Source organism: Ovis canadensis, chromosome 3, assembly GCF_042477335.2.
Source record: "Ovis canadensis isolate MfBH-ARS-UI-01 breed Bighorn chromosome 3, ARS-UI_OviCan_v2, whole genome shotgun sequence".
Taxonomy (NCBI): domain Eukaryota; kingdom Metazoa; phylum Chordata; class Mammalia; order Artiodactyla; family Bovidae; genus Ovis; species Ovis canadensis.
Window position 1 is genome coordinate 1,172,745 of NC_091247.1, and position 23,117 is coordinate 1,195,861.

A 23,117-nucleotide genomic window follows, 5' to 3' on the forward strand; every position below is an offset into this window, starting at 1 on the left:
GCTCCCTGCTTGTGTTCATCCGGGGAAGGCCGTTGGGTGTGATAACCACATGGGGCTTCCCAGGTGGGGCTCTATGGTGAAAACATCCTGCCAAAGCGGGAGGTGTGAGAGACGCGGGTTTGATCCCTGTGTCGGGAATACCCGCAGGAGGAGAAAAAGGATCCTTGCTTGAGAAACCCCGCGGACGGGAGCCTGGCAGGCGATGGTCCATGGGGCTGCAGAGTCGGACACGATTGAGCCTCTGAGCAGTGGCTGCGTGAAGTGGACCCCTTCTCAGCCAACACTCGATGATTTAGACCCTCCTCAGCGTTCTCGGGGGCTTCCCTGGCGGTCCACTGGTTAAGAGTCCCCCTTGCAGTGCAGGGGCTCGGGTTCCATCCGGTGTGCCGCAACCTGGAGCCCACACACCAGAATCAGAGGCTCTGCGAACAACCCCGCCAGAACCAAGACCTGAAGCAGCCACATAGCTAAACATGAAAACCATTTTCTCCGACGGGATGTGTGTGCCAGACATCGATCTCGCTTCCCTTATGACCACCCGCTGCAGGACACCTGGGAGGTGCTGGGACCGGAGAGACGAGACGGTTAGAGACTGTCGACGCTGCTTGTTTACCGGGGTTTTTATCCAAAGAGAGTTTTTACTCACGTATTAATTTGGGAGGAAATGAAATACCATGGCCGGTTAGCTCTTCATTAAACACTTTGTGAAGCAAAAGTAAACATTTCAGCAACATCCTTAAGGTTCCGTTTGCGAGAGACGTGGTTTCTAGAGAAAACCAGTCCCTTTAACAGAAGTGATACAAAGCTGAGGCTGGAGCCAGGATCTGCTGATAGATCAAATCCTTTTCATTCGCTGGAAAACCAGCACAGGCTCCAGGCATCAAACTGAAAATGCATGTTTCACAGCTTGTCACTAAAAACACCAAAATACTCAGAATGCGTCTGCATTCTACCCTCTATTGAGATACAGAAGGGAGGATAAACAAGGACGCGTTATCAGCCCAGTTCTGAAACTCGACAGAAGAGAGCACTGGCCGGAAACGCGGAGTCCTCAGGGCGGCCGTGGCTGTCAAGCCCCAGGACCGTCTGCCCCGCAGCCTTGGCTGAGCAGTGCACTCGGGGCGGGACAGCGTGTGATGGTCAGGGCCCAGGCTGGGCCCGTAAGTCAAGCCGATGCCCACAAACACAGCAGGTGCTGAGTGCTCGGGTGAGCTTCAGCGAGTTAGTTCCGGCTTCAGGATCAGGCAGTGAAGCGCTTTCAGTACCCCTCATAGCCGGCCACCAGTGTTTCTGTGCCAGTTGCTAATGAGTTAATGGGAAGTTAGACTCTTGCACGTTGAATAAATGGAAAGTGGACGACAGAAATACCTTCTGTATCACACGTACACCCATCTTCCTGAGAAGTCACCCGCCGCCTCTGGCGCAGGCTCCCAGTCCCCACGCCCTCCTGGGGCCGGGCCCCTGCGGACACCCGTCGGCCACGCATGCCCACCCGTCTGCTGTCTCACGGTCTTCAGAGGGCTTCGACGGCGTCGCCGCGGCAAGTCTTACTCCACATCCCTCTGTGGGTGGGGAATTAGGGTCCAGAGGGGCTGCCCTGTGGCAGGCCCTGGGCCCCCGCTTTGGTGGTGGAGGGGGGCCTGGAGGGACAAGGTCATCAGCGTCCCACCCCATAGACCCGCCCTGACTTCTCAGTGTTTGCACGAGTCCCCCAGGAACTCCAGTGATTCTCATGGAATTTATCCTTTCAGTCACTTAGTCGTGTCCGACTCTGTGACCACGGGCCGTATTGCAATCTCTATGTGCGGGGGAGGGAGGAGAGTTTGGATCGACAGGCTGATCTTTCGGCACAAGACGGTGCCTTCAGCGCGGGGTAATAGCACACAGAACGGCTCGTTGAAAAATGGGGAGAAAATCACACCCGTCAGTCTTCTGACCACCGCGCTGAGATCTTTCAAAATCTTAAATCCAATCAGAGCAGTTATGGGAAAGGCGATCGAAACACTCAGGGTAACAAACACCAGTTTCCACTGATTATTATGTTAAATGCATAGCCATAGAGAAGCCCTGTCTCCACTCACGAGGCCTGCACCCGGCCGCTCTGCTCCTCCCTTAAAGGAAACGTTGACAGTTTCACAGCACTTTTCTCGTCGCTTAATTTAGCTGCTGAGTCGGCCTAAAACTAGGAACTCCTTAGTCCAGAGGTGTATTTTCATATTTCCCTATTTTTCTTCAGTGATATTTCACCTTTTATTTACAGTTAATTAGAATAAATGGTTTCAAATACATAGTAAAATGTGTTGATGTTGGGAAGACAAATCCCTCTGTCCAGTACACAAAACACCAGAGATCTCAAAGATTCAAAACGGAAATAATGTATTTCCCTCCCCGGCAGCCTTGCCTGGTACTGGCCTGGAGGTGGTCTGCAGACAGCCAGGGTGGGGTTTGTTGCTGTCTCTCCGTGTCAACACCGGCCCTAAAGTTAATTTTGAGGAAGGGGTGGGATCAAGGTGGCAGTGCTTTTTATATGAGCAAAGTGCTGTTGTTTAAACTGAGTATCTGGGGCGTCCCTGGCAGTCTCGTGGTGAAGAACCTGCCTGCCACTGCAGGGCACAAGTCGGATCCCTGGTTCAGGAGGATCCCACACGCCACGGAGCATCTAAGCCCAAGAGCTGCAGTGACTGAGCCGGAGCGCCTGGAGCCCGGCGCCACGGCCGGAGAGGCCACCTCACTGAGGATCCCGAGCTCTGCGACCAAGGGGAGACCCCGCTCGCCCCCACCGGAGAAGCCCGTGTGCAGCAAGGGAGACCCGGCAGAGCTGAAACGACAACAGTGATGAGAAAGAGCGGCCAAACTCAGCGCCGGGGTGAGCCTGCTGACAGCTCGGATTCTCAAAGACCCCGTCCTCTGTGGACACGCGGGTGGTGAACGTCAGGCGCTCGCCCCCAGGGCTCTCCCCGCCTCCCACCCCATCCCTGCCGCTAGGGCTTCTGACGTGGGGTGGGATCTCCCCCCGTCCTTGGCGTTAAGGGGAGTGAACATGTGGCCCCAGCGTGCAGCGACCTCCCTTCGCTGGGCAGCGAGAGGGGCCCCCTTGTTCAGTCATTCCTTGCTGTCTGTGCCGGGTCTCCCTTGCCCTGCAGGCTTTCCTCCAGCTGCAGCGCGTGGGCGCCGCCCTCTCCTTGCCGCGTGTGGCTCCTCTTGCTGAGCACCGGCCCTAGGGCGCTCTGGGCTTCAGTCGTTCCGGTTCCCGGGCTCCAGAGCTCAGGCTCAGTAGCTGTGGAATCCGGGCTTAGTTGCTCCGGGACAGGCGGGACCCCCTCAGAGCAGGGAGTGGGTCCGTGTCCCCCACACTGGCAGGCCCTCCTCGGCAGGTCTCGGGGCTTTCGGCTTGCTCTGGCCACACGCCCTCCCCAGCCTCTTCCTGCGGGTGGGGGTGCGTCAGCCGCCCGGAGCTCTGTGACCCTTGGACGCGAGGCGGGGCCAGGACCAGTGGAGGGGCTGGACTGCGGCTGCGGATGAAGCCGTGCTCCCGCCGCCCCCACTGCGGCTCCCCTCCTGAAAGAAGCTGACTGGTTTGGGCCGTGCTGGGCCCACGTGGCTGTGTGCGGGCTTTCTCGAGCTGTGCGCGCGGGCTCCAGCTCGTGTCCTCTGCTCTGGCAGGCGGGCTCCAACAGGCAAGTGCCACTCCAGCCCCTTTGCGGACAGGCTGCAGGGCACCTCCCACCCTGGCCCCAGGGTGCACCAGTGTTGACCATGTTGGGGGGCGGCAAGTGGGAAAACAAAAGCTTTTATGCATTCTGGCTTGCGGGCAATCTCGGGATGGGCCCACGCTATCAGGGTTACGTCCAGGTCGTGAAAACCAGGCATGCCTGCAGTGCCCGGGGAGCAGCCAGAACAGGGGTGGGGAGGCTGAGGGGGAGGAAGGTGGGAAGGGTCTGGGGGGCGGCGATGGGGCCAGGAGCAGAGAGGTGCCCGCGGCTGTCCTCGATGGCAAGGGTGGAAGCCTGGCAGGTCCCAGACGCTGGGTCCTCACGTCAACATCCTGCAAAGGCCACTCCGCACAGGACAGACCACATCAACTGAGGTGTGAGCAGTGCTTGATTTATTAGCATTAAAAAACCCAGTTCATATATACAAAACAAACTGATTTCTGTTGTCAAGTGTTAAAAGCACTCCTTTAAAATTAAATACAGCTTAAAGCATGGGTTAATGAGTTGGTTTCCTGGGAAGCACTTCAGTGAATGAATATTTGCCAACGGAAACATCAGACTCACACCACGTGGGCACCAGGGGGTCACGGGATCCACAGGGCTGTTCATCACAGCGTCAACCCCGGACACTGTAGGTGCCGCACACGTCCCCAGTGGGTATTCCCGCTAAGACCCAGGGCGGGGGCACGACCTGTGAAAATTCACTGGCACGTTAGAGTAACGACCAACGTCAGCGGCAACTTAAACCTCGCGCCAGGCCCGCCGCAGCTGCACCGATGAGCTGTGACGCCCGGGGTGGTCGGTGAAGGTTCGCTGGACAATGGTGTGTGAACGTCCATGCTCGGCCGTGGGCCCTGCGGCAGCTGAGCAGCAGAAGGCACAGGGAACCAGGCTGGTCCCAGCTGTGCGCGGCACCGTCAGGCACCGAGAACACGGGGTGGACGGGCACCCCGGCCCGCTGCCGGAGCCCACCCCCAGCCCGCCCAGCCCCCGCCCCCGGCGGGCTCGGTCCTCAGGACTCCGGGCACCAGCCGCTCTGTGGGCACCGATGAGGATGAGGACAGTGGACACACACGGGCTGGCTGAGACCATCTGGAGCTGTGACTGAACGTGAAGGATGGCAGCTTCCGCATAAAAAGGGGTTTACTGAGCTGGTGGACTTGTGTCAGAACTGAGGAGGCCTGGACACTCAGCAACAGAGGCTCCAGGTGTGAACGGCTGGCCGGCGGTCTCCCTGGGGGCCTCGGTGTGCGCCCCGGGGGGCTGGTTTGCTCTCCGGCCTTTGTGCTTAGAAACGCTTTTCTGCTTGAGGACCCCGGCGGACCTCTGCGGGGGAGGCGGGGGCTCTTTCACTTGAGGAGTGCTGCCCGCAGCGCCCTGACAGGGACGGCCGGGGCGTCTGGTGAGTCTCGGGCAGGGCTCTGGTGGCTGCCTTCCCAGGGCTGGCACTGCGGTCGCAGCAGGCCACGTCCACCAGCGGTCGGCCCTGAGCACGGGGATGCGCGGAACCGGGTCTGCTCATCCAAGACTTGTGCGGAGCCCACGGAAAACCGCTGCGAGGAATGCCCTGCAGGATCCAACAGCGGCGTTCACCCAAGATAGTTTTTACAGCACTTTAAATAATTTACAAAAAAGGCTACAAAAATCATATTTACCAGGACACATCTGTTAAATAAAAACACGGTTTCACGTTAGTGTACACATGTACAGGCCGCACAGGGACCCCCAGGGCCCCTGTTCCACCAGGACCGTGGCTGCAGGGCCCGCACGAACGCGGCGCTCACAGCTGCAGCACTGGGCCCTGGACCGCGGGCCCGCTGCCCTCCTCCACCGACGTGTCGCTGAGCTCGCTGGCGTCGCTGCCCAAGGCCTCCGGCTCCTCCTCGTCTCTGTCCAGCCCCCTGCGCCCAAACCGCAGGTCCAGGACACCCTCTTCTGGCCCCGAGCCCCTCCTGTCGGACAGGCCGAGCCCTGCCCGGGGCTTCCTACAAGGCCAGCGGCTGCTTTCCTTCACCAGCAGGCGCGGGCTTCCAAACACCGGGCTGCAGGTGGCCTGGGCCTCCCGGAAGGCCGAGAAGGACGGGCCCTGCAGCGGCAGGCCCAGACCAGGGCTGAAGAGGCCGGTCTGCTTGGCGCCCCAAGGCACGCTCTTCCCGAAATGGAACAGCTGCGTGGAGAGCAGCGGCGAGAAGCCGGCAAAGGGCAGGCCCCTCCGGGGGTCTGTGGCGAGGCTGGGTGAGCCCCGGGCCTGGCCCCCTGGCCCCTTCTCCTTCTGGCCGCCAAGGCCCCCTCTCCACGCAGCCACGTCCCTGCCTTCCGGGCCCAGTACCCAGGTGCTCTGCAGCCGGCTCTGGGGGGTGAGGTCAGGCCAGGGGAGGGTGAGGCCGGCCCGGGGTGCCCCGTCCCGCTGGGAGCCCGGGGTCCGTGCCAGCGAGCCTCGGCCCTCTGCCCGGGCGCCAGCCTCTACGCGGCTCGGGAGCTGGCCGAACGTGCCCTCCCCTGTAACCCCGTCGGGCCCCCTGGGGCCCGGGTCTCTGGGGGCACAGATGTTTCTCCTTGGAGCCGGCGCCCCTTTGGCAGGGGCAGGCCCGCTGGTGCTTCTGGGTGGCGCCAACTCACACCGGGCCAAGGTGGCCGGGGGACAGGGCTGCTCAGGGTGCAGGCTGCTCCCCCCGCCTGGAGCAAGGGCTGTTCCTGGCCCCCGGGGTCCCTCGGCCCCCAGCAGCGGGGCCCCCCTGACCCTCTGGCTCCTCGTGCACGTGCCAGGCTGGGCAGCAGGGCCATGGGGCAATGCTTTCCTGCCTGGGAGCTCTGGCCTGGCCCCAGTCAGCGTTCCCAGGGCGGCTGGGCCCCCTCCTGGAATTTCTGATCCGCTCACGGACTCCTTGGCCTTTTCGGCCAAAAACTTCCTGATCTCCAGCTCGATGCTGTCGTCGCTGTCCACGGAGCTGCTCTCGTCAGACAGGGAGCTGGGGCTTTCGGTGGCACCAGGAGGCTCGCGGGCTGCCGACTCCCTGGAGAACGGGCCACCGGGCGCAGCCCTGCCCCGGGTCCAGGGTGCTGAGGGGCCCGAGGGCGCGTCCTCTGGCCCTGAGCCGTCCGCCTTCGCCCTTGCTGTTTCCCGGCAGGGGACGTGCAGGGGTCTCCCCGGGCTCTCCCTGCCGTCCCTTCTGGACTTGGAGAGACAGCTTTTCAGCAGATGGGGGCTTCGGTCTCTCCAGTCTTTCTGGAAGCCCCCCAGTTTGTCCAGGAACTGTGTCTCCGTGGTGCTAAAACGGACCCTCTTCTTGCAGCCAGCCCGGGGGTCCCTGCACCGCTTCCGGAGCCGCCGCTTGGAGCGCAGCAGGTCCTTGATGGCCGTGTCCAGGTCCTCGTCGCTATCCAGCGAGCTGCTCTTCTCCTCGGAGCTCGCCTGTCTGTCCCCGCGCCTCCCCTCGGCCGTCTGCCCGGGGCCAGGTGGTGCGGCTCCCAGTGAGTCCGGGGCCCCGAGCTCATCGCCCGGCCCGCCCGTCTTGAAGGGGAGAGGCTGGCTTCGGCTCTCGCTCTCCCTCCTGGGGGCCTCGGGGGCTCGCCCCTGGCCAGGCTGCACCCGGCCCTGGCCGCGCTCGGCGTCCTGGGCATCCTGCGTCTCGGCCGTGTCCCTGGGCCGCCTGGGCGTGCAGGGCGTCCTGCTGCGCCTCCTCCTGCAGCCTGGGGATGGGTCTGGAGTGTCAGGGGCTGGGGCGCTGAGGCTGGGCGGTGGCGGGCTGTGGGCGGGCCGGGCGCAGGTCTCCGTGTGGGGCAGCGGGCCCCCCGACTGCGCCTTCAGGGCCAGGAACGTCCGGATCTCCCGCTCGATGCTGTCATCACTGTCCACGGCGCTGGTGTCGCTGTCGGGGCCCTGGCGCAGCGGGCTGGTGGGTGCGGGCCTTTCCCCACCGTCCACGGGGGCTGGCAGGATGGTCTTGGAGATGTCCAGGATGGCCTCGGCACACATCAGCTCGGCAGACGTGTCTGCCCGGCGTGGGGACCCGTCCAGGCCCAGGCTCTCAGCAGCCACGCTCCCCGGAGGCACGGGAGCCGTGGTTTCCCTGGGGGGCCTGGGCGGGTGCTCAGGATCTGGGCTGCCCGGGCCGAGGTCCGTGGCCTTGGGGGCCGCTGGCTTCTTCTTGCCGGGGGTTTTGCTGTGGGCCTCGGGCCAGGGCCCCCTCAGGCTGTGGGGCCCCTTCTCCTCCGTGGGCAGGGGCCCCTGCTGGCCCCGGGCCTCCCTCCGCTGCTCCCGCTGGTACAGCCGGATGGCCTCCTCGATGCCGTCGTCGCTGCTCGAGTCAGGCTCCTCATGCACCAGGGCGGCGCTCCGTGGCCGCCTGCCCTTCCGCGTGGAGCCCGCGCCCCTGCGGACCCCACCTTTACCCGGCGCGGCCTCTGCAGGGGGCCCCGCAGTGGCAGCAGCAGCTGGCTCGGTGGCGACCTTGCACCTGAGGCCTCTGGGCAGTGCGGTGGCCTTCGAGGACCTGGGCAGCTTCCGGAAGACGAACTCCTTGCCGGCGCCCGGCAGGTCCTGCTGCGGTGCCCTCAGTGGCGGCTCTCCGCCAGGCCTGCAGGTGGTTCTGGCCAGGCTGTCACTGGGGTCTGCCTTTCTGCTGGCAGCGAGGCCACCTTTCTGGGTCTCGTGCAGCCTCTTCTCGCTCAGGAACTGTTCGATCTCCGCCTGGATGCTCTGCTCGAAGGAGTCATCGCTGCTCACGCTGAGCGGGGAGGCGGAGCCCCGGACAGGGCCGGGGCCAGCTGCAGGGTCTGGGGGACACGGGGTGGCTGGGGCGCCGCTCAGAGGTGGCTCTGGTCTGCACCGACGGGCTGCGTCCCCGGCTGCAGGCGGTGGGGCGGCCCCGCTCTTGGCCCTCAGGTACTCCTGGATGGCTTCCTCGATGTCCCGGTCCACCGAGTCGTCGCTGTCCGAATCCGGCACCAGGGGCCCGAGGCTGGAGGCCTCCTCCTCCCGCTTGGGGTCAAGACCCACAGCAAGACCACAGGCCGCAAAGGCGGGGCTGGCAGCCGGCAGGGCACCCCGGCCCCTCTCTGCCCTCTGGCTTCCCGGCCGGGCATGCTCGCCTCTCATGCCCGGGGCTGCCTTGTCGCCCTGAAGTCTGCTGATGGCCATCTGCACCTGGGCGCTCGCCGCCGCTCTCGAGCTGCCCTCCCTGGGCTCTGAGAGGCATCGGGGAAACCTACAGCTCCCGGGCGGGCCGAAGGCCTCCCACGCGGACCGCAGGGCCAGCACAGGAGGCGCGTTCATGAGAAACATCCTAGCGGGCGGCGCGCAGAGGTGGGGCTTTGCTTCTCTGCCCGCTTCACATCCTGCGGGGGGGCACGCTGGGCGGGCGCCCCGGGTCAGGTCGCATGGGAGCCACGGGCCTGGCGAAGGTCCGGCCGGCCGTGGGCCCCCGGGCCTCAGCTTCCTCGGCTGTACGGGGCGGGTGGCCGAGGAGACTCATGAGAAAACGCTTCCAAGCCCCCTGGGCCGAGCTCGTGGAAGCTGACGCGGGTGTCCTTCCATCATCCCTCCGACCATCTTCTCCGGTGAAGGAGCAGAGGCGGAGTTTACCTTCCGAAGTCGTCAAGAGGGGGTGACGGGACGAAGGCGCAAAGCTTCTGGCCGGGTGGAACTGCCGACTAGTGGGAGTCAGGCTCAGCGACACATCACGGGTTGGTTGGCTCTTGACACAAACTAGCAGCTCCTGAAAAGAGAAGTTACGAGATGTGAGCACCTAAGCGCCTTTGGAGAGTTATGGACACAGAAGCCTTTCTATTGGAGAAGCCTGAATGTGTGTTTGCCAGATGATCTCAGGGGACCGTACGACTATTTGCATGTAATTAGCACAGACGCTGCCCCAAACAGTCACGTGCCCTTCCTCACGCTGTGTGGCTTCTCTGCTTTCTGAATCTCAGTCCAAGCATGGCTGGGCTGGCAGAACCGCTGGGCTGCCCTTGGGAACACAGTGCGGACTTGCTCCCAGAGGCCTTGGCGGTCCGGGACCACCGCCACGGCGGGTACATGGAGCAGGCTGCACACAGAGGGTTAGCAAGACGCAAGACACACCACCACTATCAGTCCTGAACACGCCTCTCCGGCCTCTCCTGACCCCCACAAACTGGAACGCACGGTGACCGAGAGTCAAGAGGAGAGCTTGGCAGCGCTCCTGGAAGCAGCGAAATTGAGTTCCGACCCCAAACAGTGCCGGGCAAGGCTGTTGCTGCCTGGGAGCCTGGGGGTGGGGGTGGCCGGAAGTGGCCTGGGTGTTTGCTTTGCTCCCTGCAGCTCCTTCTCCCGGAGGAGCTTCCTTCCTGACGAGCACAGAGTCCTGTGTTTACACACCACAGTCCTTTCCAAGAAAGCCTGGCCCGGCCACCTAGGCACAGACGTGCCCAAACAGGTGTGACGAGCAATTAACCAGAGGGTGTGACCAATTCAGAAGGAAGTCCTTTGCTACGGATATTTATGCTCAAAAAGTGAAACTTCAATGTCAAAGACTTTGCTGCAATTACCTGTGTGTGATTCTCTTCAAGTCCAGGTTCAGTGTAACGTCTGCAGAACAGTTCAAGGACTGGGTCTTCATCTCCCTACGTGTACTCTGTAGCGTCTTGGGCCCACTTTTTAAAAAGACTTTTGACTGTCAGGATTAAAAAGAATCAGAGACTTAATTCAGAGGCTGAAACTATCGCTGGTAAATGTTTTGGGGGAGAGAAAGTGCATTAATTTAAGGGCTCGAAATTCAATTTTGGAAGAACTTACCCTGAGGCCAAATACAGTTAACCACAATAGTTCCAACTGCCCTGAGCCATCGGTCTGATGTACCAGGACATGCATAGCTGGGGACGTGAGAAGCCACTTCTAAGTCCTCAGATGGAGCCCCACCACAGCAGGTGGTCTTTCCCGCAACACCACCCTCCGAGGAGATCCCCCGCTAAGGACAGTGGGAGCCGGCAACGCCGAGGGGGAGGGCTCTTCCACTGGGCTGTGTCCACCTCACTGCCCTGGTATTATTCAAGCTGTCCTGGTAAAATAACAGCGTACAAGACATTCCCAGAGGCCTTCTTGAGAGTCTAGACCAGGAATGTTTACTTGCTGAACAGCACTGCCATCTGAAGAAGCGCCTGGGGACGGATCCCAGTGACTTCTACTCCAGGCAACAGACAGCACGGGAGGGAACGCTCCTCTCTGCTCCTCACCTTGACTGTGGTCACTGCTTCGAAATGCGGTCTCCAGCTCGGACTCCCAGGGAGTGGTTTTCTGAACTGTCAGATTATCTAGCCCAAGAATGAGGTTAAAAATTCAGAGGGTGTCTCCAGCGACAGCTTGGCTTGTGGCTTTAAAACAATGGGCTACATAAGATGAATCATTCTGGAAAACCCCCTCAACTGTACTTTGGGGGACTGCGGGCTGAAGCCAGGGGGCTCCCACTTTTGTCAGACTGCTAGCCTGCACCCCAAGAGCCCTGGAACCAGGTCTGGAGGGTGACTGTGGGGGCCCCAAAGCCGCGTGGTGCCAGAGTCTGAACCGTGCTGGGGGCCCTGGACCTCTCTCTCTAGACAGACACCTCCTGTCTCCAGGAGGGCTGCTGCTGCTGCTAAGTGGCTTCCGTCGTGTCCGACTCTGCAACCCCAGAGACGGCAGCCCACCAGGCTCCGCCATCCCTGGGATTCTCCAGGCAAGAACACTGGAGTGGGTTGCCATTTCCTTCTCCACTCCAGGAGAGCAGAACCTCACTAATGCTTATCCCTGGACAAGCCTGGTTCCCTGCATGGATGCCCAGCACAGCCCTGGGTTCCCCACAGTGCTGTGCACCCCTGGCTGACCCCCTGGGGTAGGGAGCTGAGGGTCAGGGTTACAAAGCCCAGGAGGGCCTCTCCGGATTGCTGGCCTGAAGTGGGTGTGGGCTGGAATTTCGGCCGGGCTTGCCAGAAGGCGAGGCTTGACAACACAGCAAGGACGGCTCCAAGCAAAGCTGCAGGGCCGCTGTCTGTGGCTGGAGGGCCGCAGGCAAGGCGAGACCCTCGGCTGGCCCTGCCCGCCCTTTGCTCCCGGCCTAGGGGCGCTCACCCCCAGCGCGGCCTCTGCCAGGAGGCATCCCTGTAACCGGAGCAGCAAGCCGGTCCTCCAGCAGGGAGGGGTTGGGCTGCGCCCCGGCTTTATATTCTGGGCTCCGTGGTTTGGGGGCGAGGGGCTGGCCGAGAAGCCGGGGCGGGGGAGGGGACCCTCCCGGAAGCTGCGTGGGGCGGGACGCGGGGCGCGATCTCTGCGGGAGGGCTGAGCGCGGGACCCCCTCCCCGCCGCCGGCCCTCACCTGGCCTCACCTGGGCCCCGCGCCCGGCCGGCTTCGAGGAACGCGGGCGCGCGCCGACGGGGGCCCGGGCCAGGAGCTGCCTCTGGGGCCGCGGTGACTAGCCGGCGCCCGGCCGAGTCCACGCCGCCCGCGGCGGCCCCTTCCCCGGCGGCCTGGCGCCGCGGAGCGGCCTGCGCGCCCGCCCTCCGGCCCGGCCCCCGCCGCGCACTCGGCCCTGCGCCGGCCCCCAGCCCTCGCCCGCGTCGGCCCCGGGGAGGCGGCGGGGTCCCGGGCCGAGGGGCGGGCTGCGGGCGCCGGGGGCGCGCGGGCGGGCGGGGCGCGCGCAGGGCGGGGCGGCCCCGGAGCCCCATCCCCGGACCTACCGGCGGCGGCGGGGCGGCGGCGGCCGCGCTCCGGAAGCCGTGCCCGGTGGCTGGGCATCATGGGAATGGCACGGCCGAGTTCCGGGGGAGGCGCGCGGCCCGGCCGGACCCCCGCCCGGCGAGCGCGCGCCCACCTGCCGGCCGCGCCGCGGAGGAGCCGCAGGAGCCGCGCGCCGCCCCCGCGCCCGCCCGGCGCCCGCGCCCGGCGCCCCGCGCCCCGCGCCGGCCCCGCCCGGAGGCGGCCCGCGCCTCCGGAGACGCCCCCCGCCTCCCGGCTCCGGCCGGGCCCCGGAGGGCGCCGGGGCGCTCGGAGTGAGCAGCCGGCTTGAGGTCTGACCCCCGCCCGCTCCCGGCCAGAGGCGGGGCCCTCCGGCGCTGCGGGGCCCCTCTCCCCGGGGGCCGCCAGCTGCTGGGCGCTGAGTCGGTGGCCGGGTCGGCAGACACCGCCCTGCCTCCGCGGTCCCGGGGAGGGGGACGTGCAGGCCGGGAGGGCGTGGGCCCCCGCCGGGCGCGCGGACGGGCTGCTTTGCGGCTGGTGGTCTTCCTGTGGTCAGCGCGGTAACCGGAAACTCCTGCCCGGCCCGGCGCCGCCGTGTGCCGAGCACCGTGCCCCCTCCTCCTCCGCGCTGGCGGAGGGGGTTCCTCGAGTCTGCACAGAGCTCCAGTCTGGCCCCCCCGGGAAGCCGCCGGCCCCTGTGCGTCCCCTCACCCGCTCCCCGCTCCCCTGCCAGTACCCCGAGCTCTGGGCTGCGCGTCCAGCCTTCTCTCTAGGAAAGCTGCCCAGGCCTCCAGCTGCCTTTGCCAAATGCCGCTGTGTGTGTGCTTGGTGCTTCACCTCCACCTTCGGGAGAAGGAACAGGGGCCGCGGATGGATAAGCAGCTCCCCAGGGGCAAGAGTGCTGCTGCAGGGAAGCTGGGTGGCAGGGGTCAGGCGTGCTGTGCAGTGGAAGCCCAGGGCCAGAGCAGCAGAGGGCGGGGCAGGGCAGGGCCCACCTATCACTCAGGGTCTCTGAGCACCTGAGCCTGCCGGGCTGGCCTTGGGGAGGCCGGGTGGAGGCTGGGGTACCCCGGGCCTGGCTGCATGGGCGTCCCTGCAGGAGAAAGCCTGTTAAGACACACCTGACGTTTGGGGAGGGGGAGGGAGCGCTGTCATCTAGGACCCCCCCCCCCCACAAGCAGCAAGGCAGGTGGCCTCTGGTCCTCGATGACCGTGTGGCCCTGAAGTTCTCTCCCGGTTTGTGTGATTTTTCTAACAGCTCAGAGATCTTCACTCAAGGCCTGGGGTGTCCCACTGCCCCTCAGGGACCTGGGGCAGGTGTGGCGGGCTCTGACCCGTGCGAGGGGCACATCGAAAGGAAGGCAGACACTGTGCTTCTGTGCCCCCCGTGCCAGCCTCCGGGCCCCGACCTAGACATCTCTCGGGGTGAACTGGGGTTTTGTTTCCTGTCTACAAAGTACTAGAAACTGGACAGGAGAAAATAAATCAGAGGCTTTATTCCTACAGGGATGAGAAGGGGGCTGTTTCTTATCTGCCTGGGGAATTTGGGGCCAAGTGTCAAGAAACCCATGAGAACACTGAATTAATTCTTCAGTAAATTGTTTAATAAACACTGTCTTCCCATTAGGAGAGTAATACTTCTTTATCACCGAAAGTTTGGGAAAAGTATCTAATGAGCCAGAACTAGGGACTCCACATAACTTGGCTTGGGTTTTCACAGGTTTAACTCATGCCGTGATGAACATTTTTGCCGATTTGTCCCTGGAAGCCGCCGGCTCAGTTTTCCCAAGGGTAAATTCCTAGAAGAGACACTGCCGGGCCAAGCACTGGGATGTATTTTGGCCAAAATGCCCTCCGGAAAGGCCCGGCTGAGTACCGTCTGCCCTGTGGGGCTGGCTCCTGTCCTCCGTTCGCCTCTGGCAATCTCACAGGTAGAACGAGCCTTTCCACTTGGAGCTTAATCTCTCTACCTCCTGGTGGTGCAGAACATCTTTTTATTTTACTGTTGGCCATTTGGAAAATTGCCTGTGTGTTCTGTGTGCACTTTTAAATACTTTTCTGTTGGGGCACCTGTCCCTTTCTTGCCCAGAGCTCTCCTCATTAAGGACTGAGCCCATCTTCCGCCACGTTTATTCTGTCATCTTTGTCCTTTTTCTTTGAACTTTGGGTCTAGCTTTTGGCTTGTTGCTGGTGACGCTTGAGTTTTCAATTTGTGTAGCCAAACCTGTCAAGTTGCTTTTATGGTTTCCAGGGCGGCTATTACCTAACCCTGAGGTTTCCTAACCCGTTTGCCAATTTAATGGCTAAACTTACAAATAAGAACTACTGAAGACCTGCAGGGGTGTGAATTACAGATTCCTGTGGCCAGCAGAAGCCCAAGATGTGACGGGTAATAAACAAACTCTGGAAGGGGAGAGGCTTTCTTCATTTCTTGTTCGAAGCCACCAACCTTCAGATATCTGTGCATGCACGCAGATCTGTGCACAGGAGCACAGGCGCGCGTGTGGACGCATAGTGCACATGTGCACGCGTTTACACTGAACTTTTAGGAAGCCTGTCTCCTGCGTGGTGGTAGGTCATCATTGGAGGAAGGGCACTGGTTGTATCGAAACTCTCCTGTTGTAAGAGGTGTCGACCTTGGTGTTTAGTTCCCCAGTCAGGCTGCTCACTGCGGGTTCAGGGTCTCCTGGGATCAGCCCCCAGGCCACCTTCCCCTGGTTCCTGCAATGGACCCACCTGGCACCGTGAAGTGGGCTCCCTTCCCCAGGGCAGGGGTCCCCCACGCATCTCTGCTCAGCCTAGTCCGACGTTTCTAGAAGGATAGCCGGCAGCTCTGCTGTCCCGCGGGTGAGTGAGTGGGGGGAGCAGGGGCTGGGGCGGTGGCTGGGCTTCTGGTCGGGCTCCGGGGCCCCTCGTGGTCGCTGCTGGCCTCTGGCCCCGCGCTTGTCCTCCTGTCAAGGGGAGCAGGGAGTTCTTAGAGGCCGTCTCTTATTCTCCGCACGGAGGTGACCTCCAGGGAGGCAGCTGGGCTCCCGGGGCCGAGGTTGGTGCCAGTGGCGGAAGCCGGACGCCCCCTTACTTGTCTGTTTTCCCTAAAAGAGTGAAGAGTGCCTTCACGATGAGAGAAACTCAAATGAGGAGGCACGGGCCCCCGCCCCACACCAGGAGCTCTGACGGCCCCTGGGATACAGCACTCCAGGCAGCTGGTGTGAGGATGAGGGGTGTGTCCTCGACACGTGGGAAACGTGAGGCCCGCTGGTCCCGCTCCAGGACTGTCCCAAGGTTGCGGTCACAGTCCATGCGGGTGAATCGCCGCAAAGACGATCCTTCATTTAGCAAAGCACCCCTCTTCCGGCTGTTAGGAGGGGTGGGGTCAGTGACCGCACTGTGCCTGGCGTCTCTGCTGGAGAGGACGAGGCGGGGCCGCGTGGAGCCCAGGCGGGCTCTCCCCGTGGGGCGGCCTGCCAGCAGAAGAGATGACGGAGTGGCGTCTCACCTCGGGACGCGCCAGCCACCCTTAGCAGCGGGGCCTCCTCTGCGGAGCGGCCCCGGGCAGGGGCTGGCTGGGGTGCTGCGGGCTTCCTGCTGACCTCTTCCTACTATTCCAGCTTTGACCGTGAGCATTGCTTTCGTACATACAAAGACCAACTCGTAACATATGGAATGGAGCTATGTGAAAGTTCATGCGTGTAAGCGCAGCCACACACACACACACCCCACCCAGACCAGGTCCATGTGATAACTCTGCCCACTCAATTCAGCCTTGGAAAGTCTATTTCTGTAAAACTGTTTTAAAATCACTCACCTCGAGAGTCTGGGACTGACGTCTGTACACTAAATAGGTAACCAGTGAGCACCTGCTGTGCAGCTCAGGCAACTCTGCTCTGTGACCTCAGTGGGAAGGAAATCCGGAAAAGAGCGGCCTGTGCACACACACAGCTGATTCACTTTGCCGTGTGGCAGAAACGCGTGACACTGTAAGCAGCTGAACGCCAATAAAAGTCAATAAAAAGGTCTCCTGCCTCAGAAACGACTTTTACTCAGTGTGTTTCTTGAGTGCCAGATTTTTTAGAGTTTTCCCGGTGTGATTTTCACCCAATTTATTATTTACCATTGTAGTGACCAACTTGACTTTAAGGTCATCCGTTTATAAGGCAGCTAAACTAGGCAGAAATTAGGCCCTTGAGGGCACAGTGTTTGTCCCAAATGGAATGAAGACATGTTACCTCCAATTTATTCTCAGAAGAGCAGGGTATTTTCCAACCCCAGGTTTGAGAGAAAGAAATTTCCTCTCTGATTCTTTGCAGAAAATAAATTGGATGAAGGCCCTCATTCCACAACTCTGGGAAGCTTGCTTTCGCCTCTGCTTGGGGCCTGGGGGCACTGGGATGCTGCTGGGAGGTGGCTGGACGGGGGCTCAGGCTGGATTAAAGTGGGGAGACCCCTTTAAAAGCAGGAAAACATTCTGGACGAAGGCAGAGCAACGGAGGCTGGCAGGAGCCGGACATTCTAGTCTAGCCGTGCTCTGGCCGGAGACCCCTGAGGACGGTCCACTCAGAAGTGAGGAGGCGTCAGGCTGCAGTGTCCTTGGACACAGGCCTGGGTGAGGGGAGCTGGTCGTAACGTGGGTACAGGGAGGCCGAGGGCAAGATGACCCCTCAGGCTGCCCACTGAGGAAGCAGCCAGGCCTCTATGCTCCTTACACGGGGGCCCCTGGGAGGGGGCACCGTGGTCAGGAGCGTGGCCAGCGAGGGCCCCCTCTTGGTGCCTCCGCCCTGAAGGGGTCTGGGCAGCAGTTCTGTGTCCGCCACAAGCAATTCCTCGAACCCTGTACATCAGAAATGTCGCTGCCTGCCCCTGTTTCCAGCCAAGGGTCAGTTAACTTGTTACATCTTATAGGAGTTTTATTCCAGCTCTGTTCAGAGGAGGAGGCTGCTCCAAATTGGTCAAGCAGTGACAAGGTGGTAAGACTGGGGCGTGAAAATCTGAACTGGAGTGTTAAACGTCAGGATGAGCAGGATGGCAGATGTCGCAGAGGAAACCGATTCAGGCGGAGCTTGTCCCGAGGATGCCTCTGTGCTCCTGGGAGACGATTTGGCGCAGAGTAAAAACGGGAGAGTTCACACTTTAGGCTCAAAAATCTCCCCAAGTCTGCAAAAACGATTCTATTTCAGCTTTCTTTTGGCAGAAAGAAGAGGAAGCTACTGCACGTTCTCTGAGTTTGGGAAAGGCAGTGTGGAAAACTCGACCTTTTTCGGTACAGAAATCTCCTTCTGTCCTGAATCACGTCTTCCCTTCCTAGGACATGGGAGGGGGACGCGTGTCCTCAGGCTGAGGAAGGATCCTGGTGTCCTGGTTTCTCCACCCCAGCTAGTTTGGTGCCATTAGAGGACAGTTGGGCATTCCCTTGTACCCCCACCCCCTTCCAGAAGGTACCGTCTAATTCCACACTAAAGCCACTTGAAGAAACATCCCCTCCACGACACCCTGTGTGGTCCATCTTGGGAGTATATCGAGCGATAGACATAGTTGGGGAAAACGTCAGGAACTTGCAGGCCGGGAAAGGACGTGAGGTGTCTGCTGGTGGGTGGAGACCCGCTGGGAGGGGCCTGGGCAAGGTGAGTGCTCCTGGGTGAACAGCAGCTCCATGGGAGGGTGGCTCCGGTCGCCTGAGCATGGAGCTGGGGGCAGTGCAGGGTTTTCCCCTCCCTGAGATCAGAGCATCAGACTCAGCTTCCCCGGGAGCCTGGGTTTTACTTTCTTAGTTTCCGAGTGGCGATGTTTCACTGCCCTGGGGGTGGCCACTGAGTGTGTCTGTTCCGCCTTGAGGGGGCGTGGTGAGGTCATCTGTAGGCCACGCAGTGCCCAGGCAGCAGGGCAGACTCCCCGCCCCCATGGAGATGGCGTGTGTGGGGGGAGCTGGTGGGCACCATGGCGAGTGCGCAGAGGAGGACCCCCAGCATGTTCCTCTCTGTTTATAAAGCAGGACGAGCCCCTTTATGAAAAGCAGCTGATGCACTTTACCCTGTGTGCAGAAACCGCAGTCTCCAGCTACAACAAACAAGGGTTTCGCCTGCTAGGAGGCAGAAGGAGGTTGACCAGTAAGACAGATGTAAAGCAGCACAATTCCTAGAGTGGGAGCCGCGGAGAAGGAGGCTTTAACCTGGGCCACCCAGCACCACTGGGGTTTTATACCAGAGACTCGCCGGGGGACAGGCTGGCTGGTTACGTGAATGACACGGGCAGAGGTGACCTTTTGTGTCACCCTTGGCAGCCGCTTGCTTGTAGCCTAAGGACATAGTGCGCTGGGCTTTCCAGCGATCAGGAGTCCACCTGCCAGTGCAGAGATGCAAGAGACAGCGCTTTGATCCTTGGGTCGGGAAGACCCACTGGAGTAGGAAATGGCAGCCCACTCTAATTCTTGCCTGGAAAATTCCACGGACAGAGGCGCCCGGCAGGTCCATGGGGTCGCAAAGAGTTGGACTTGACCGAGCATACACCGTGGGTTAGCTTCATCCTAATGCACACAGACATAGTGGGGATGTGTGCGTGTTCCGTTTAGCTCAGCATCTTTTAAAGGCATTCAGGGAAAGGAGTCAGACCACTGGAGGCAGGCTCAGAGCTGATTGTCTGGGGCGGGGAGGGGCGGTCAGGCCCCAGGGGATCCCCAGCACTGCCTGTCTCTGCAGCCTCCGTCCCCAGGTACAGAAAGGGCCCAGAGCGCTGTGCAAACCCTCTGCCTAAGAAGCCACCGTGCTCTGCTCTGGGAGCCTGGAACGGAGCACGCAGGCACAGCCTGAGGTCTTCGGGGCTGAGGGGCTGCCGTGGGCTCCACGGTGACAGCCCTGCTCTGTCAGCCACCCTGGACACCAGGCCAACTGGAGAAGGGACTCAACCTAAAACCTCAAAGAAGGAGCCCAGGCGTTTAAAGCTGATGCCCAGGAGAGAACGCACGTTTGACAACTGGTTTCTGCTCTGAGTCCTCTCTTGTGCCTGTGGCTGAACTTCGGGGGAAAAGGGTGGAGCTTGGTTTTGCACCAGACCTGGAGGAGAGAGGTCTCTGCTGTGAGCAGGCTAGACCTTCCCGACACGCCGAACGCTGCCCTTGCCATCGGCGTGGAGGGTGGTGGCAGTGGCTGGGGATAGTGTCCCACCGTGTGGTCTGGGGACCCCTGCTTTGGGCCTCGAAGACCAGGGAACTGAGGCCGGAACATTTGTGACTGGAAAAGGAGAGAGCTGCTTTGGGGGCATTTTCCTGAAGAATCCAGAGCTGACTGAGCGGCTCGGTGCCGGAGGTCACTTCCAGAGAAGGGTCCGAGGGCAGACCCCAACTCTCAGCTGGAGGTCCTGGAAACCAGACAGGGCTGCCCATCCCGGGGGGCTGGAGACCCCAGGCTTCAAGGACAGGCCAGAGGCAGACAGAGCTTCGTCTAACACCCAGACTCATCCATCTCGGTAAATACGCTAAAATTTTAGTAAATGTATTGCAGCCTCAACCTTGACAGTACCATCTCGTTTTTCCCACCACTGGTGCCAAGACTTAATTGGAGACCTCAAGTGGACAGAATAACATTGACCTTTGAACCTGAGACCTTGACCTGGGAGGAGGGGTCAGTTTTAAAGGGAGAACCTGCTCTGGTTCTGGACTCCGTGTACCCTCACAGGAGCTGGCGCTGGGGGGCTTGCCCGCCTGCCTCCCATCCCAGACCCGGGAGCTGCCCGCTTGGTCCTCTGCCCTGAGGGACGTGGACCTGCTGTCTTCCTTCACTGGCGGGACAGCTGTGGGTGCCCTCCTGCTGGTCACTCAAAAAAGAAACAACTCAGTAGAACCTGGAAATAAGTCAAAGCCCACGAGTTCACTCTAAGATTTCTAAATAGCCCAAATCGTCACCCTTGGAGAAGAGGAATCAGCTCCGTGCGTTGAGGGTGTGAAGAGGAGAAATCCAGCATTTCCCTGCCTTTCTGAGTGAGCTCTGCCCCTGGGGAGCCAACAGTATACGAGGGAGTCTTTTTTTAATTAAAGCATTCCGAGTAACAAAGGAAAGGGGGATGCAGAATTAACATATCACCATTTTGCAGCTCCCAGGGAGTTAACGGGAATGGCAGCCACTGGTCCCTAAGAGGGGATGTCCAGACCTTCTGTGCCCAAGGCTGGCTGAAGGGATGGAGGCTTCCACCTTGCAGGGGTCCACTCATTGGATGGGGGCGGGCTGACCAAGCGCAGGGAGGAGGCGGCCGGCAGCACCCCAGCGCACGGAGAACCTGGCCCGGCGATCAGTCTTCCTTGATCGGCTGTGAAAAGTGGGCAGCTTGGGAGCAGGCTCTGGCGTGTCCCTCCTCCCCACCCTGAGGACCCCCGGGGTCTCGTCAGCTCTTCCCCAGGAGCACCTGGTGGGGTCCTGGAGCGAGAGCCCTTGAAATTGTGCCGCCCAGGCCGTGGCCCCCGGGAGTTCTTCACTCAGGACCCCACGCTCCTCTGAACACAGCCGCCCTCGTCCCCGTCCCGGCGCCCCCCGCCCACTCGTGGCTGGGGCCCCTTCTCATGCAGGTTCTGAATTCCCGTCTCTACAGGTTTTGAGGCGGCCGTTTAACCCGAATCTCAGCTCTCCAGGGGGTGGAAGAGGAGCTGCCGCTTTGCGTGTGCAGCTCTCCTTGTCCTGAGGATGGGCGGACGGCCTCCGGCGCGCTACACGTTGGGCGCTGAGCCGAAACCAGACGTGTCCCCGCTGCGGCCCGCGCCCCGCGCCGCCTGGACCCATGCCCTCATTCGCTCTTGTTTGCCCCTCTGTTACTGTTGCTCAGTCTCTCGGTCGCGTCTGACTCTTTGCAGCTCCGTGGACTCCAGGCTTCCCTGTCCTTCACTCTCTCTCGAAGTTGGTGCAAACTCATATCCATTGAGTCGACGATGCCATCCAACCATCATCCTCTGTCAGCCCCTTCTCCTCCTGCCCTGGTGGCTCAGATGATAAAGAATCTGCCTGCCGTCCAGGAGACCCGGAATCGATCCCTGGGTCGGGAAGACCCCCTGGAGGAGGGCATGGCAGCCCACTCCAGTATTCTTGCCTGGAGAATTCCATGGACAGAGGAGCCTGGCTGGCTGCAGTCCATGGGGTTGCAAAGAGTTAGGAAATAATTGGGTTTCCTGTAAAGCTGTCAAAGTAGAGGAGAAAAAGTCAAGGAGACCTGACATCTAACGAGCAAAGGCCCCTTATGGGGAGCGCTCTTCTGTGCTGCGTCTGAACGCTCTAATGCTAGGAGCTTGGTGAGCAGGCCTTCTCCGCTGATTCCTCCCAGCCTGGCCTCAGCCTCAGACGCCCGGCTGCCCCAGGCAGCAGCCGCGACCTGGCCAGGTGGGCTTTGTCAGGTGACTGACCTCTGGGGCCAGGCTGGAGTAGCTCAAACCACCCACTTCTTTACTGACGCTGCCCCATGGTGACTTCCGAGGGTGGGTTGATGACCAACAGTTGGGACTCTCTGGAGGACACACCCAGGAGGTGTGGGCTCCCCCGCTGTCAGCGAGAATCTGGAAGGCAAACCTCCTGGTGTGAGCATGGCCACGTGGAAGGGACGTCCAGGCTCAGAGGGCACGTCCTCTGCCTCTACCTGGGAGACCCAGGGCAGCCCGGCAGAGTGATGGCACTCATTCAGAAAGCAAATAAAAATAGCCAAGCAGCCAGTCACCTATGGGGAATCCACAGTGACCCAGGTAGACCGGTGGCTGCCGGGGGCCGAGGTAGGGAGCTGGGGGACGGGGGGAGGGTGACGGCTGAGGGGCCTGGGGTGCTGTGCTGATGAGCGTGTCCTAAAGTCAGCCGTGGTGGAGGCCGCCCAAGCGGTGACTTCACTAAAACTCATTGAACGTGCTGTTTGCCCAGGTGGTGACTTCACTAAAAGTCGCTGAGCTGTACACTTTTTTTTTTTTCATATTCGGGGTGCCATTCACTTACCACAGTGACACAGGTGTGAGCAACTTTTGAAACGCTTGGAATTGGCCTCTGTGCCTTGGATACATTTTGCCAAGTTCCGTAGTCATATATCCTTATGTTTTTGAGATTTTGGATTCAAGTTTTGGAAATAGCTAGGAGGGCTGTAAAGCCAAGTCCAGTGAAGGGCATGGAGGGACTGAGCGGGTCACTTCCATGCTGGGTTACCGACAAAGTGCAACTTTTAAACTGTTTCTGCAGTCATTTCTGAAAGAGAAGTTAAGAGCATCTGGGCCAGAGCAGCATTATTCAGGTAAACGTGCAACTTACAAAGGTGGTCTCTTGGAAGGACACTGCTCGTTTGGCAAACAGTTTGTGTCTGTATTACTCCTTCCATTTTCTTTGGATTTATTTTACTATTCTTTCTCTGTATTTTTTTTTAAGATGGATGCTTAGTTTTTAGCATTTTTTTTAGCATTTCTTATTAATTTTGCATACCTTTTAAGGCTGTTTCTAAGCCATAAGATGCACAAGTTATGATATATTAATTTGTAATTTGATGATTATTTTAAAATATTCTCATAACAATTTAATGGTAATTTCCAAGCATGAAAATTTCCTAATTTTTCTGGTTATTGATTTCTAGCTTAAGTTGTCTCAGTTACATATTGCTTTGCGAGAAACCACCCCAAACATAGAGATTTAAAATGACAACACTTGTGGTGTTTATCCAGGTCGGGCTCTGTGGGGAGTTTTCCAGGGTGGGGGCAGGAATTGTCTGACGTGTGTGTGTGTGT

The 23,117-nt window shown here is 60.5% G+C and overlaps 1 protein-coding gene and 1 long non-coding RNA gene across 7 annotated transcripts; one reads left to right on the plus strand and one right to left on the minus strand.

The window, feature by feature from the left end:
• Window positions 1-4,088: 4,088 nt before the first annotated feature.
• On the minus strand, window positions 4,089-12,525 carry PPP1R26 (protein phosphatase 1 regulatory subunit 26). 6 transcript variants are annotated; one of them, XM_069579796.1, is made up of 4 exons: window positions 12,400-12,525; window positions 10,923-11,000; window positions 10,239-10,363; window positions 4,089-9,430 (listed from the first exon to the last, which is right to left on the minus strand). In XM_069579796.1, the coding sequence occupies exon 4, from the start codon at window positions 8,995-8,997 to the stop codon at window positions 5,494-5,496; it is 3,504 nt and encodes a 1,167-aa protein (XP_069435897.1). In that variant the 5' UTR covers window positions 8,998-9,430; window positions 10,239-10,363; window positions 10,923-11,000; window positions 12,400-12,525; the 3' UTR covers window positions 4,089-5,493. The 6 variants fall into 6 exon arrangements, with proteins under 6 accessions (XP_069435897.1, XP_069435898.1, XP_069435896.1 ...); XM_069579797.1 differs by lacking the exon at window positions 12,400-12,525 and adding an exon at window positions 12,048-12,322; XM_069579795.1 differs by lacking the exon at window positions 12,400-12,525 and adding an exon at window positions 12,038-12,322.
• On the plus strand, window positions 12,375-16,427 carry LOC138435322 (uncharacterized). Its single transcript, XR_011255032.1, has 2 exons — window positions 12,375-14,328; window positions 14,649-16,427. It is a non-coding gene; the product is annotated as an uncharacterized lncRNA (long non-coding RNA).
• Window positions 16,428-23,117: the final 6,690 nt, after the last annotated feature.

Coding starts and splice junctions, on each gene's coding strand:
- PPP1R26 (XM_069579799.1), bottom strand. CDS start 8,997: ATGTTTCTCATGAACGCGCCTCCTGTGCTGGCCCTGCGGTCCGCGTGG.